The 15,581-nt window shown below is 42.9% G+C and overlaps 2 protein-coding genes and 1 non-coding gene across 3 annotated transcripts; 1 reads left to right on the top strand and 2 right to left on the bottom strand.

The window, feature by feature from the left end:
- The first annotated feature begins 3,300 nt into the window (after window positions 1–3,300).
- Window positions 3,301–7,059, top strand: nanp (N-acetylneuraminic acid phosphatase). Its single transcript, XM_087850355.1, has 2 exons — window positions 3,301–3,465; window positions 4,265–7,059. The coding sequence occupies exons 1-2, from the start codon at window positions 3,301–3,303 to the stop codon at window positions 4,904–4,906; spliced, it is 807 nt and encodes a 268-aa protein (XP_087706481.1). The 3' UTR covers window positions 4,907–7,059.
- polr1b (RNA polymerase I subunit B) lies at window positions 6,752–14,616 on the bottom strand. Its single transcript, XM_006799034.2, has 15 exons — window positions 13,767–14,616; window positions 13,230–13,397; window positions 13,001–13,147; window positions 12,786–12,918; window positions 12,571–12,707; window positions 12,257–12,480; window positions 11,991–12,162; window positions 10,536–10,707; window positions 10,169–10,450; window positions 9,685–9,818; window positions 9,010–9,180; window positions 8,769–8,925; window positions 8,490–8,686; window positions 8,165–8,415; window positions 6,752–8,077 (listed from the first exon to the last, which is right to left on the bottom strand). Exons 1-15 carry the CDS (start codon window positions 13,941–13,943, stop codon window positions 7,195–7,197), a joined length of 3,405 nt encoding a protein of 1,134 aa, XP_006799097.1. The 5' UTR covers window positions 13,944–14,616; the 3' UTR covers window positions 6,752–7,194.
- On the bottom strand, window positions 14,302–14,600 carry LOC148100009 (signal recognition particle RNA). Its single transcript, XR_015719953.1, has one exon.
- Window positions 14,617–15,581: the final 965 nt, after the last annotated feature.

Below are 15,581 nucleotides of genomic sequence, written 5' to 3'. Positions count from 1 at the left end.
TTGATCACAGAGAGCATTTCGTAACCGCCCAAGGAGGCACCATCCTGTCCCGGATCGTGTTGATTTTGTTTGTGTGTACGTGCAGCTCAAAAGTCATCCCATTGCTTCCATGAGAAGTGCCATTTGACACACCGGTGTTTCTCTATTTAGACTGTAGTTCATGCATTCCCCTACACTCGATTAAATCTCACTTGTTTCTATCAATCTGTCAATCCTTTCCGTGTCCGGGCCGGGTGAGGTTTCCCGTGTTGGGTCAAATTAAGCCGCAGGCTCCACTCCTGGTCGTGCCCTTCCGTCAATTCCTTAAAGTTTCAGCTTTGCAACCATACTCCCCCCATATATGTGCGTGTGGCCATAGTTTGTCTCTATATCAGAGGGAGGTTTGTTGGAGGCAACTTTACAAAGTAGGGACAACTGGGTTTCAGTTATCCTTCCTAACGCAGCGTGCATGACAGATCCAAATCTTTCAGGACTGAAGAGCATTTAGATATTTCAATGATTTAATGAAACGTTGTGTCACCTGGTCATGAGAAGTGCAGATGAAGTGAGGGGATCCTCATATCTTTTGACCTGCACAATTCCTATTATTCATGCCTGGTGTCACGTAGCACTCAGAACATGCCTGTAAAGTTCAGGTGACCATATTCACCTGCTGTTAATAATGAGGCGGAGCAGCAAAATCCATTTAATAACAAATGATCACCACCTTCTTTTGATATCCTGCACTCACCTGTCCCTATGACTTGTAGGCCTGACCCAGACTTAGTCCAGAGAGAGCAGAAGACACGCCAAAAGCACAAACACATACACATAAAGAGATCAGAAACACAGATGAGCACCTCGGATCTAAAGAGCCGAGTGAGGGTCACAAGAAAAACAGGTGATGATAATATCTTTAAACTAGTGAAGGGGGGAAATAGATCAAAAATACCCTGATGTCATATTCCTGTTATGAAAAGGTTACAAAGAGGAATTGCACCCTTAATAACCGTCTTTTGCAAGAGATTCGTGACCAGCTGAGAGATAGCGTGTGACTGTGCAGCCACGGTTACCCATACAGATAAAGGAGGATGGCTGTCGTGCACACAAAGACACCAGGTCTCACCGGTCATTCAGATGCCTGCACTTTCTTGGAAAGAGTGACAAGTATTAGGGAAGTTATTTGTATCCCCCACCCCCCCCCCCTCACATGAGAGGGGAAATTCCATCTTTACACTTGTAAGTGTGCTCTTCACTCATTCACTGTTTATGTTTCGTTTCCCCTTTTAAGTTTAAGAGTAAAAAAAAGAGGTTTTGGATTCATTTAATGCACGTCTGTCATTTGAATAAGCGTATCCTTCGCATGCAAGCATCAGGTGCTGTTTGGTCTGGCAGATAAAAACAGGTTAAGCCTCCCACACTATTTTTGCCCCAGTTTCTCTAAAAAGGCACAATCGCTCGAGCTGCAGACAGAGTCCTCTGAGGTAACGTGAGAAAGGATTGTTGTGATTTCTGATCAGGTTTGGTACGAGAGTACAACAGGCTTGCACACTGTTGCGTGTGAACCTCTGGCTCACTGCCAGATGAGACAGCGTTAAGGACAGGTTGCATAAGAACTGAGATATGTTTTTATTTTGAAAGAGTGTGTGTCACGGAATATGGTTTAAATTAGAAATATGCCTGGTCAAGAGTCACGTAGGCAATTTATGTAGACAAGCGATGACACTGATGGTTTCCTGCTCTATCATCACCTTCTGGTGGTTAAGATAAGCAGGACACAGACAAAGTGCACGCATTAAAAGGGAACTAGGGCTGTGGAAAATAGTGCACAGAGTCTAAATCACAATGAGACAATGGATACATTTAGGAAAGCTGCTATATTTGGGCTTTAGAAATATGAATTAAAGCTGTAAAGCCAAAACTATTATATTTGATGCATGAGTTTTTGGGACCTTTCAGTGTGATTTTTTTTTTCTTTTTCTGAGAAACCTGAACAAATTTTACAGTGACTTTTTAAACCAATACATTGCACGATATAGCAAAAAAAAAAAAAAAATTTACAAATTAAAACCTATATGTGGACAGTAACATTTAATTTATTATTTTTTAATAGTTAAAGGATTAAAATAAAAACTCCAGTTTAAAAAATATAAATAAGAATTTATGTCATGGACTATAGAATACATCTCATCAAGTTGTTTAAATCATGAAGACCAATGCACTATAGATGCTGAGTTCCAAAAACTGTGTAAATGTTTTGTGTTTTGTTGAGTCACTGTGATCAGATTCTTGATTGATTTGATGTATTTCAAGTAAATATCACTTGTACTATTGTACTGCTTGCAAATATTTGTATTTATATTTTAACAAATTGTGAATAAAGTTATAATCAAAGGTATTAGTAACTATTAATCGGGGGGGAAAGAACTAAAATTATTGTCATTACAAAAAGCGAGGAATCTCATCTGCAACATAATGCTGGTCGCAAGAATGCAATACCTCGTTTTAATGGCGCCATCGCGAGGAAAAACATCACAATGCCCAGAGCTCTTTGAGTAAGTCATTCGAAATACTAAGTGTGCATTGTATTTAATAAGAAAGAGCACTTATCCTCATGCTAGTGCGCTTAATCATCATTGATAGTCACCTTACAGTCCCATTATGTCGTTTCCGAAAGTCTTAGTCAGAGATTAGCGGTCAGAGTTATCACGACATGACTGAAATAACAAGGAAGAACAACTGTCAGAAAATGATTAACTTAAAAATGTTTATTTTTTTTCAAGAAAATATAGTAATTATATTATTATTTGACTGTGGTTATTTAGCATTCTTTTAAAAAAAAAAAAGAAAAAAAAGACCAAGTTTAAAATATATGAGGGTAAGGCTTGCAAGTTAAACTATCCACAGATTTAACTACACTTTTTGTATAATACAAACTACAGTAGAAAAGGTAGTTTTGAAGTTCTGTATTTATATATTGTAATTACCCGCTAAGCACTTCCGGGAACTATCTGAAGGCTAGTCGATTCACGTGACGATCATGTTCTTTTTAGTTTTCTCAAAAATTTGTTAACAATTAATGCCAGGGATACATAAGAGGGAATAACTAGGGAGGAATATAATAATGACGATAATAATAATAATAATAATAATAATAATAATAATAATAATAATAATAATAATAATAATAATAATAATACTTCATTAATTTGTATTTCATTCAAATTCAGGAGAAGCAGAAGTTGAATTAAGTATGTGAAGTCTCTCTCCATCCAACAGCTACATAGCGATGGATTGATGTTAATTAGGACTACAACTCCCATGAATCGTTTCACTCGCCGGCACTTCCGCAAACGACCAGCGTTTTGGCGTAGAATGATAGAGCACTCCTCTACCGCTGACGGCATGGCTGTGAAAGCGATTTTGTTTGATTTGGACAACACGCTCATTGAAACGAGTCGGGCAGGTGAAGTGGCGCTAAAAAAGGTAATAAAATAAAGAAATTATTCGCCTAGAATTTAAGTTATTTCCGTAAGCTAATTACAATCGGTTTTTGTAAGTTTTACATGGGAGTGCGAAGACTAGTGACGTCTTTCAGTCAACCCAATGATACATTTATTTTACTGTCTTCAGTTAGGGGCTCTTTATTGTCTATTTTAACTAACTGAGTGGCTGTTATGGACGTTTGCGCTGCTGTTGCCGTCTAGTTTTCACTTTTATTGTCCGATTGGCAAGACCGCATACGGAGTCCGGAAGGGGCCACTATTAAGCTAATCACTAAACAGGCAGGGGATCCGTTTGTCCTTCTTTCTAAAACTTTCGGATTGGCTAATCCTTGCAAACCAAAGTTTTGAACAGCTAGTGGATGGGTGTGCTCACAGACAGAGCAGTGCGTCTGAGATTACCATCCCCGACACTCACACTGTACAAGAGAATAAAGAAAGGGAGATTAGAAAAAAAAAAAAGTTGTTTTATTTATATATATATATATATATATATATATATATATATTTGCTACAAAAATCCCAAAGCCACTAAAGCATGGAAAAATCAGAAAATAAGCACATAATACATGTGAGGAACTAAAATCCTGTCGCACCTCAAAATTGCTTGTTTAGAGTACCAGAATACTAAAGCCCCTACAACCTCCTAAATAAATGCCCTTCTTTGTATCTTTGATTGTTCTTCAGCCACAGATGACTATTTTCATTTTTTGCATTTGCATAAAATGAAAAAAGGATTTTGGAGGCTAACATCTTGTGGTGAATTTCTGAATTTCATACAGACCAGTGAATTTTTGAAGACCACGCTGGGCCTTGATGACAGCACCGTCTGCACCATTTGTGACAAGTTCAAGCAGAAGCTGTTCCATGAGAGTTTTGACTGCTCAGCTGGTCAAACCATAGATGATGTCCGTGCGCATCACTGGGAGGAAAGCATCAAGGAGACTGTAGGGAATTGCTCTACGCCTTCTTTGCCAGCTCAGTGTTATAACATGTGGAAAAGCAGTCGCCTGGAGCTTCTCACTCTGTCTCCTCAAGTATGCAACCTCCTGAAACAGCTGCGCAGCAGATACAAGCTGCTGCTGTTGACCAACGGCGTAGCCCAGACCCAGAGAGAGAAAGTGGCGACGGCTGGATGTGAGGAGTTCTTCGATGCCATTGTGATCGCAGGAGAACACAAAGAGCAGAAACCATTCCCCTCCATCTTCAGGTTGTGTTTCAGCATGCTGGAGGTGGAGGCTCAGGACTGTGTGATGGTGGGAGATTCTCTGGACACAGACATTCAGGGGGGCTTGAATGCCGGAGTTCGAGCCACAGTTTGGATTAATAGTGCAGGGGGGGCCGCGTCAGACGGTTCAGTGAAGCCAGACTACACTATCACTACTGTTCTGGAATTACCAGATATTCTGGCACAGCTGCAATAAGAACAACTGGTGAAGAGTGAATGAGTTTTACTTGAGATGTTGTGGGAATTTCTACCTATTGATATAATTGATTTAGATATGACTACTACTCCTATTAGTTTTCCAGTGTTCAACGAGATGCATTTTAATTTGAGGTTTCTGGTTGGGATTTTGGACACCGTAATTTTGAACAGAGTCTGTAAGAAAATGTGTGTTGAAGCTTCACTATTATACACATGAGGCGGTCAAAGTAATTACATTTAGTTAAAAACTCGAGGACGGTTAAGATACTTGTAAAATTACGAGATTATTAAGCATGTTTTTGATTTGTGATGGTCAGGCACTGTTGGGTTCAAGGCATTTCAGACTGATGCCCGATTGTAATCACATTAAATTTTTCCATAGCACAGTAATGTCACGCGTTTCTGTATTCAATTCAGTAATCACATTATAATTTATTCTTCAGTTACACAAAGTTACCTGCATGATGAAATAAAAACACGTGCTATAATCAGCTAATTTCAGCTTGTGTGCTGGGAGGAGTTAAATGAACTGAACTAAAGTGCTTTTATAAAACTTGCCTCATTCACCCATTCATACGAGCACTGTTTTTCTATGCCTTACCTATGTAAGTGCTTTCTAATATTCACAGCGTCATACACCGATGGATTGGCAACTTGGGGTTAGTATCTTGCCCAAGGCGTGCAGAATGGAGCAGATGGGGACTGAATCACCAGCCGTCCTATTACTAGGTTACCTGCTCTTTAGACTTTTGAAAATTGGCGAATATGGACATTATTTTTGTTTTATTGCACAAAAGTACATGAGTGTACAGGTAAAGTGCAAACTGTGTCCAGGACAGAAACAACTGCATCATACTGCTAAGACAACATCGTCTCATTGCGAGCATCAGCACATACAGCACGCCCACACAAACTAGCATTCAGGAAGCCAAGCAGATGTTAAAGCTGAGCAGCCAAAGCCTGATCTTTAGTAGGTAACAAAGGCAGTAATGAGCAGTCAGCATTGTATCCTCCATTTCTACAGTAGAATCACAGTGCTGACCCATTCAAAGTCTTTTTGTTTAAACTTTGCTCTGCAGTCACACTTAAAACTAAAATAAGAGAATATTTATGTCCTCATTAGGCTGGGATTTGTGGGAGTGCAGCCTAAGGCTTGATTTAGACTTCTGCTTTGTAGAGTCTACGACATAAACTACGCAAGCGGCCGTCTTCATTGCTAGCGTCTATACTTGTGCCGGTGCATTATGTGTAAATTACCACGTGGTTATGTTTTACATGCTGTATCAGTCAAGACACTGGGCCTTCTTTTCCTCCTGCATCCAGGTCTTCATTGTGGTGATTCCAATAGTTTGAGCAATCTCCCTCCAAGAATTTGCTGACATTTGCGAGTCCATCCTATTGATGCTATTATTATTTATCCTTATACTGAGATGATTATTCTCTTACTAATAAATCCTAAAACCTCAACAAAGCAGTAGCTGGAAATGCACAAGAGGAAATGATGTACTGAAAAGGTTGACAGTGTTTGTCGACTACTTCAAGCCAACGTGTATTTACAGGTTACATCAGTGGTCACAGCATTCTCACTTAAGCATAAATCCCGGTAAGGTTTGTATAAGAGGCTGCTAATGTATTTAATGTCATAAGTGGTATAACAAATTACTTTCTCCAGTGAGTAATGTAACGCATTACTTTAAAAGAAGTAATGATCCCAGCACTGTAGGCAACTCACCTTTTATCCAGAGCTGCTCACCCCTCCCTCTTTTCCATTGTTGTGATAAAATAGTTTTCATTTATTCTTATTTAATCAAGCTTGAAACAGTTTTGTTTGAAGAAAACACGATTTTGTGGGAAACGGGCTCAGTGCCTTTACTTCATCCTGATCACTTTTACACTAATTTACTGTTAGCAGCACCTCAGCAAAGTATTAAGCACTCACTATCCCCAAGGGGACATTTTCAGGACACTTTATATTTCCAGTGCATTTGGTGGTCATGCGTGTGGCACTTTTAATATTTCATAATTTCTCTTAATGGATCTGAGTAGTCTTGACTTCTACAATACTGAACATTTTTATTCATCGCAGAAGATTGTCAACCCGTGCATCCCATCACACACTGATACTTGGTCATGTTTTTGGGGCTAATAAAACTTTTCATGGACATCATGTTATGTGTTTATCATCTTCTGTCGGCACGCATGATTTGAGCAGCTTTATTGAGACCCGTCTGAACAAAGTGTGCAGGGTTGGCGCTTTAAGGCATGAATCTTTACATCCTATAAAATTCACTTGACTTCTAATTTGACTTTGATGTTCATTGCAGCAAGCTCAGCTACAAAGTAGCGGAAGACATAAGGAACAGACACCGAGTCAACAGAGTCACTTTTGCCACACAGGGTGCAGACAGTCTTACGGTGGCGCATGGATGACCAGTAGGGCGGCGGTTTCTCCAACAAAGGGGAGAGAAGGCTGCCACAGTCAACGCACACCTGAGCCACTGAGCGGTCTGAGCAGTTGAAGAGGCGATCGTGAAGTAAGAACGAAGAGCCGTGAGCCAGCAGGGCGTCTCGCTCCATCTCCCCGAAACGGATGCCTCCCTGCACGTTCCTTCCTCCTACGGGCTGGTTGGTCACTTTGTCTCGTGCTCCTGTCGTCCTAACTTGAAACTTGTCGGAGACCATGTGACGTAGCCGCTGGTAGTAGACCACGCCGATGAAGATGTCTGCCTCTAGCTCCTGACCGCTCAGTCCGCTGTACAGCCGCTCCGTACCGTAGTAGTTGTAGCCGCCCGCCCGAAGCAGCTCGCCAAAGTAATCGAGCGCCGAGTTCTCCTCGGAAAAGGTGAAGGGTGTGGCGTCGTGGCCGAGGCCGTGCAGGGCGCCCGACTTGCCGGCCATGCTCTCGATGAGCATCCCGATTGTCATACGGGAGGGGAAGCCGTGGGGGTTGAACAGGATATCCGGAGTCATGCCGCTCTCGGTGAAGGGCATGTCCTCCGTCGGCCACAGGCGGCTCAGGATGCCCTTCTGTCCGTGGCGGCTGGCAAACTTGTCACCGATGGTGGGATTTCGGGGCATTCGTACAGTGATGCAGACGCGCTTGAAGCGGCCTGAGCCGCCGTCATTACTGCAGACCTTTATGTTGTCAACAATACAGGCCTCCTGACTCCTGCAAACAGAGAAGAGGAACCAAGAGGTATTTTACAACTGAGCTGATGAAAAATGATCACACTGCTACAAAAATGCTATCGCGTACTTGTAGTAGGAGATAAAGGTCTGCCCAGTGTTGAGGTTGATGTAGCTGTAGAAAGGGTCTCCATACTGAAGCACCGATCCGATGAAGGGCAGTCCATCAGCGTCTAGTTTTTCTTTCACTTTGGGGTCGCCTGGCTTGGTTCCAAACACCACGCCGTCTTCTCCCTTCACCTTCTCTGCCAGGTCCACCAGCTCCGTCTTGTAGATACTTCCATGGGCGAAGCCTCTCTCCCATGACGACTTGTTCACAATCTGATGAAAATGACATGTGTCAAGAGTTCAACCCTATGCCGATTAAAAATAGAGAACAGTTTCATTTAACTCACCATGGCATCTTCCATGTCGTAGCCTGTGTAGGATATGACGGCCACGATGGCGTTTGTGCCGCTGGGGTAGTTGTCGAGGCTGTAGTGGTCGTACATATAAGGCCTGACTAGTGGGCTCTGTGGGGTCTGGAGCCGGTACAGCTTGTTATCAGAGCGATCCATGAAAGAGTGTAGCGGGAAGCCCATAGTCTGCTTACCTGAAATAAGGTGAATGAGCAGTGGTTCATGGAAAATGTGGGTTTGCTCAAAATTGTCAAAGAAAAGATTCAAATAACCTACCCATCTGACACTGGTACATGTTCCTGGGACTCTGGTTGTGGTCCGAGTATGGGATGAAGTTTGCCACCACACTGAGCATACTGTGAGGGAAGAGCTCCTGGTGTGTGGTTACTCTTGGTTCAATCTCATTCTCCAAGATTCCGACATTGATGTAAAGCTGCAGGCAAAGGAGAAAAGGTGCTCGGACTAAAACTGTGCTCTTACAGCTACAAAAAAAAAAACTCCACTTTTAACACATTACCTGTTCAAAGGTGCCAATCAACTCTTGCTTGCCAAAAGCCAAGTTCTGTACAGGCCGCACCATGCGACAAGGTGTTGTGAAGAGGAACAGGCCTGGATATAAGCTGGCCTTGCCTGTTTTGGGAACCAGCACAATCTCTGTCCAGGGAGGAATCTTCTTCTCTCTTAACACCTGGAGGTATACATTTTAAAAATCAGTTTTCTGCATAGTATACACAGGTGACACCAAACAGGAGTTAGTATACCGTGAACCTGCAACAGACAGTGCACAAGTGAAGTGAAGAAGAGAGTGTAGGCAGGGTAGAGTGGATGGAGGCCAGTGTCAGAGGTGATAGCAACAAGAGCAAAAGTAGGTAGCAAAACCTGCTCTGATGAACTGACAAAAAGAGGTGGAGCTTATGTTATCATAGCTTTTCATTGGGAGAGACCAGGATGGAGGCAATAAGAAATTAATATAAACAAAGAGAGGCAAAGCTGAGATGGTTTGGATGTGCAGAGGAGGGACAGTGGATATACTGGACAAAGGATGTTGAAGATAAAGCTGCCAGGCAGGAGAAAAAGAGCAAGGTCGCAGAAAAGATTCATGCATGGACATGCAGAGGGCCGATGTGACAGGGGAGGATGCTAGGGATGGAGGCAGATGATCCACTGTGGTGCAGCTAACAGAAGACAATACCTTGAACCTGCGCAGTGATTCAACCACAACTGGAGCCAAGTCAGCCTCCACCCAGCCAACAACAGCACCGTCCAGGACCACAGGGTAGCAGTCTGCGAAGGCCCGACCAGGAGTTCCATCCACTGGAGTGACACCTAAAAGAGCAGATACAGCAAACGCATTTCAACCCAGAGTCACGTGCAGAGACTTTACCTGGCCAGGCCTACGAAGTATATCAATGGCTGCCTGAGTTAATCTTTTATTTCAGCATTACTTTAAGGACGTTTCCCTACAGGCAGGTCACTGTTATTTGAGTACCTTAAAAAAAGTATTATTTAACAATTGATTCATGAAAGTATTGCTGTGTCTCTCATTTGCACACACACGCGCCGACCTCTCCTCCCTAATTGTCACAAATCTATAGAGTCTAGTTCTGTGGTAGACAATGGACTAGCTTTTGGTCCTGGGTAAGATTGTACAACAACTGCCTGAAGTCAGTCCTCACCAAGCGAACAGAGCAGAGCAGGCAGTGACGTGGTGGACAAGGTCAATGCCACAATTTCACAGCTGGCTGTCATGTGGTTCATGAGTCCACAAGGCTCGCCGTCTGGAGTGTGGACAGGACACAGGAAGCCCCAGGACTCGGGCAGCAGCTTACGCACAGAGGTGGTCCTCATCTTAGCGAACGCTGCTCCTCTGTGCACGCAGCGGAAGTGAGACAGGTAGCGAATGAAGTTGAGCTTGTCAGCTACAACGCACAGCCCGGTGCTCTGCAGCATGCCCAGACCTGTGGGAGGAGGGAGCACATCTTTAGATGAATGAATGTTTTAGTGAATTTTCAAAGCTGACCATGTATTAGTCTTGGACAGGACCTGTCTTAGACTGGAGGTTTCCAGTGGCCAGCAGATATTCAAATGGTCTGGTCAAGTCAGTTCCCATGTTGAGCATCTTTATCATCATTTCAGAGCTCCATCCTCCGGTCACTTTGCTGCCTCTCTTGTCAAAGGACAGCTTCACAGACACCAACCATGCAGTCAGTCTCTCCTGCGAAAACGTTTGAGTGGTTAAATCACACAACTGAAGGCTTAAGTGGAAGAAGACACTTTGTGTGAGCACTGTGGAAAGTGTTGGGAAGGTTACTTTTAAAATGTATTCCACTACAGAACACATGCCCCAAAATGTATTCTGTAAGGTATTCCGTTACGTTACTCAATGAGAGTAACGTATTCCAAATACTTTGGATTAGTTAATATATTATCATGCTTTTTACAACTACATGAATGTACTACTGCTGTGTGATTTGTTACTATTACTGAAGGCTACTCGCCATAATGGTTTTCCACCGGCGTGGAATTACCAAAAGAGAGCATAGTCTAACATATGAATCAGGAAAAGACCGCCGTGTAATCCATTTATTTCAACAAAGTAACTGTATTCTGAATACCACCTTTTTAAACGGTAACTGTAATAGAATACAGTTACTCATATTTTGTATTTTAAATACATAATCCCGGTACAGTAGTCCCTCGTTTACTGTGGGAGTTATGTTCCAAAAATAACCCGCGATAGGTGAAATCCGCAAAGTAGCCAACTTGATTTTTTTACAATTACTATAGATGTTTTAAGGCTGTAAAACCCGTCACTACACACTTTATACACTTTTCGCAGACAGGCATGAACATTTTCACACTTTTCTCTCTTGTTTAAACGCTCTTAAAGTTCAAACCTTCATAGAAAAATAAGTCCAGTATTACAAAATCAAGGCAAAGGCACCCGCGGTTGCCTTTGACGGTGCAAAACGTCTCGTCGACATTGTTGTTTGTTGGGGAGAAAAGTTACAAACATACAGTACAGCACACTGCTAGCGATCGAAGATTTATGTAAATTTAACAAGCTGAACGCATTCTGTACTGTAAAGGAGACACGGCACGAGATTGACTGACAATGGTCTACAGCCAATCAGGATGCAGAACACAATGTGCTGAAAAAAGAAACATGAAAAATTGCACCAAAAAAATCCTTGAAACAGCGAGCACGTGAAAGGTGAATTGCGTTACAGCGAGGGACCACTGTACATGTATTCCATTACTACCCAACACTGACTGTGGATATGGAGCAGTCAGGTAAAAAGACAAGAAGTAGTCCACAGAAAAGAAACATGAATGTAGTGAAGGAGGACATGCAGAGGGCTGCTGTGAAAGATGTTAGCAATCGGGTGAGATGGAGGCAAATGATCTGCCTAAGAGGAGCAGTCCTACAGTCCTCCTGCTCAGCAAAAGAGAAAGGACAAAGACAAAAAAACCAAGGAAAATATTGAAGATTCTTGCCTTCAGAAACATGAGGTAGAGCTGACCAGGAGTGAGCACTTCCTGGCACACGATACTGTCGGGGTTTTCTTCCATGCACTCCTGCTTGGCAAAAGTGAAGAGCTTCCTCGTCATCAGACAGAGCAGGTAGAACTTCTCCACGTCTGACTTCAGGTGGATGCAGATACACTCACTGATCAAAACAGAGTAAGCCCCTTTTTTTTAAATAAACATACCACCAAACATAAAGTAGAAGGGTGTCAACCGTATCCATCCCCAGAACTTACTTTAACAGGAAGTTGGCACACTGTTCATTTGTGTACCACTCAGGGAGGTTCATCTTAACCCTGAAGCGCTCTCCAAGGTAATTGAGCACCTTGCTGCGGGTGGTGCAGTTCTCCTCCATGACGATGCGCAGCATCTCGGACACACAGGTCTTGTAGAAAGAATTGTCCTCGCGGCCTTTGATCAGCTCCTGGTAGATCTGGAAGTCTGTGAAGTCCACCAGAGCCTGAGGAACATGAGAGCAAATGAGTAAACAATGAGCCTAAAGTATTTTTATCATAATCTGTTCTGTAATGAAAGCTGCAGGCTTGCTCGCCTTTAATGCAAAGCCTAGTGGGAGGAAGAAGAGCTCTTTCTGGTAGATGAAGTTCAGCATCACAGTTCCATTTTCCAGATAATGCAGGTTCATGTTGATGGCTGTGTGCTCCTCCCTCACGCAACGCATAGAAATACCTGAGTGAAGAAAAAGCCGGTGAAAACATGCAGGCGTGGACTCACTGCTGCACTGTTTTCTTTAGAAGTAATACTTACCATACTGAGTGTAACCCTGACCCCTGTTCTTCCACTTGGGTCTTGACATGGCGATAGGATAGTTCCTCCTTGGCATTATCAGCATGCGGATAACCTTCTCAATTCCATTCACAATGAAATAACCTCCCATTTCCTGTCAAAGTTGATGCTGGTATTATAGAACAATATTTAAACCCATCCTGGCTCAGTTTAAAAGTACAGCTGCCATATCCTACCTCGGCTTCTTCATGATGCTCTACGAGCTCTTTGGGGGACATGCCATGCAGGTTACACAGCCTGGACTTCACCATGATGGGCACATGACCCAGAGACTGCTTGATGATGCCTTTGGGAACTCCATTGATCGACCAGCTGACGTCTGCCTGAAATGAGTCAACACTCACCCAGTCAACATGGATTATTTTAAAACGTTGCTGTGGGAATATAAACACGACTCAGGCTTACCACTATTTTCCCTTTGTACGAGCATCTTCTTCCCCGGCACTCTGCTGGGAACACCTTCATTTCCTTGCAGATGTTCCCTTTGGCAACCACTGGGTTTTGGATGGCAGCTTCAACGAAACCAAGGCTGATCCGTTCATTTTTGAACATGAACTCTAAGGGGGGGATGGACTGGGAAAGGTGACAGAAAAGTGAGAAACGTAAGAAAGGCAAAGATTATGGGAAGCAACTGCAAGAGGGATGTTCACAGCAGGTTGAGCAGCTTTCAGAGAAAATACTGCTGGAAATGATATCAGCAGCTAGTCGACCAGCAGGAAACCACATTCTTCACTCACTCATTTCATCGTTGTTATGGTGGCTTTCACTGGCCTACAGTAACTCACTGCATATGACTGCACTGCGTGTTCAAGACAAGCTTACGCAACTCCGAGTCACACAGAGTACGCTATTAATCGTAGTTTTAACTATTTGGGGTTAATCGCTGGTCTTAATGAAGTGATTCATCACATTGTTGAGAACTTTGAAGAAACATTTGCTGACCTGCACAACGCGGTTGAGTCCGTCTGTGACCGCCTGGTCAAACGACTCGATGTGAGCTTTGGTCAGATCCTGAATGGCAGCATGCTGGGTGTCCTTCATGTGGCCAAAGCTTCCATCTGTCAGATTTTTCAGACTCGGACCTTTGGGAAGATCACTCCACTTACTTGAAAAATCCATGCTTGCGCTTGTTTACCACATGTGCATGGTTGACACAGGAAGCACATGCCCTACACAGGAAGAGAAGCGTTTTCTTCTTCGCTGAAGTTTTTTGGGTGTAACTAGACTCGCACACGGCTAGCTTAGCGCCATCTTGTGGGCGTAGTTATGCATAAAATTTCGTTTAGCTAAAATGACGCGAGTGGTGGTCATTGCGCCGCTCCTCCAGGTGGAGGCGCTGTGCAACCGACAAACAACGGTGGTTTTAAATGGAAAGAGAGGAGAGAGAAACTGCGTTGACGCTTTTATAAGCTGTAAAAACGTGATGTGTGAGTGTGTGTGCTGTGTGTATATTTCTGTGGAGAGGAGAAAGAGCGTAAAAAGACTGGGTCCCGCTGTATTACTCAGGCTGCACTACAGCGTCTATTCACAGGCGCGATCCCACTACTGAGCGGCACGGGGGCTTTGACCTGCTCCGTTTCCGACCTGGGCCGATGCACCCCTCCTTAGGCGACCTGGTGGTCCCGAGCTCCCCCAGGAGCACCATATCGATACCGAACTTAGTGCGGACACCCGATCGGCATAGTCCGCTGCAGCTCAGAGCTCCTGAGCTCAAACGATCCGCCAGCCTCAGCCTCCCGGTAGCTTGGATTACAGGCGCGCGCCACCGCACCCGGCGAGAAGCTCCCTCGTTCATGCAGGCTTTAAGGTGTCTACACGCGACGTCATCAGAGAGGGACGCTCTGTCCTCGCGGCACCTGCTCATTTAAAATAACATTATTATTATTCCAAAAAAAGGCTAAAGGTAAAGATTAAATCTTAATGTTTCACATTACATATTCAATTTAACTTCACACTGTAACAACAAATGTCTTGAGGCGCTTCATGTTGTAAGGTAAAGACGCTACAATAATAGAAGATTACAAGAAAATGACATATTGTAATGTAATAAAAGTCCATTGAAAATTCTATTCAAAGTCACACCAACTTCAACCATTTTATTTTTCAAGGCTAAATCTTAATAGGACACGTCCACAGATCAAATTGAAAAACATTTTCCCTTCAATTCTTTGTCTTCCTGACCTTTGTCAGCTCCAGTTTATAAAAGCGTTCAGTACTGGTTATCTTGACACATAATCCACAACTCCACTTATTACACTTTGCTTGCAGCAATCAACAAAAACAACAACAATCTCCTTGAGCTGAGGAGCTTTTAATAAAACTGCTCTGTGCTGAGTCTGCATAATGACAGGAGGGTTTGTATGAATGCAAAAACTTTCATATAAAACAACTCTATTACCAGTTTGCTTCGGGTACAGGGAGTGACAGTTTGATTATCCAGTGTCTGTACTGAATGATGCTACTTTAAGTGCTTGATGATTTGGTGGACTGCCTCTATGTGATTAAGAGACTGAAATAATGTTGTGCATGTTTCTCATCTTATCTGCTTTGCAATAAATGATTCTTTAAATCTTCTTTAATGACTGAGCCTTTGCCTCAGGTTTGATGACTAAAATGGGTGGATTATATTAAAATCTATGATTATTCACTCCAAAATATTCTTAGACACAATAATAGATCATCCAATTAATTAGGCTGCTTTTCAATGTAACATTATGATATTTAATATACTGAATTGAGGTTTGCAAATTTTAAAAG

This window comes from Neolamprologus brichardi, chromosome 13, assembly GCF_056152115.1.
Source record: "Neolamprologus brichardi isolate AB-2024 chromosome 13, ASM5615211v1, whole genome shotgun sequence".
NCBI lineage: Eukaryota > Metazoa > Chordata > Actinopteri > Cichliformes > Cichlidae > Neolamprologus > Neolamprologus brichardi.
This window is presented reverse-complemented; position numbering and strand designations above follow the sequence as displayed.

Coding starts and splice junctions, on each gene's coding strand:
- polr1b (XM_006799034.2), bottom strand. CDS start 13,943: ATGGATTTTTCAAGTAAGTGGAGTGATCTTCCCAAAGGTCCGAGTCTG. Junction 13,398..13,766: donor GACTCAACCGCGTTGTGCAG/GTCAGCAAATGT, acceptor CACCTTTCCCAG/TCCATCCCCCCCTTAGAGTT. Junction 8,687..8,768: donor CATGTACCAGTGTCAGATGG/GTAGGTTATTTG, acceptor ACCTTATTTCAG/GTAAGCAGACTATGGGCTTC.
- nanp (XM_087850355.1), top strand. CDS start 3,301: ATGAATCGTTTCACTCGCCGGCACTTCCGCAAACGACCAGCGTTTTGG. Junction 3,466..4,264: donor GTGAAGTGGCGCTAAAAAAG/GTAATAAAATAA, acceptor AATTTCATACAG/ACCAGTGAATTTTTGAAGAC.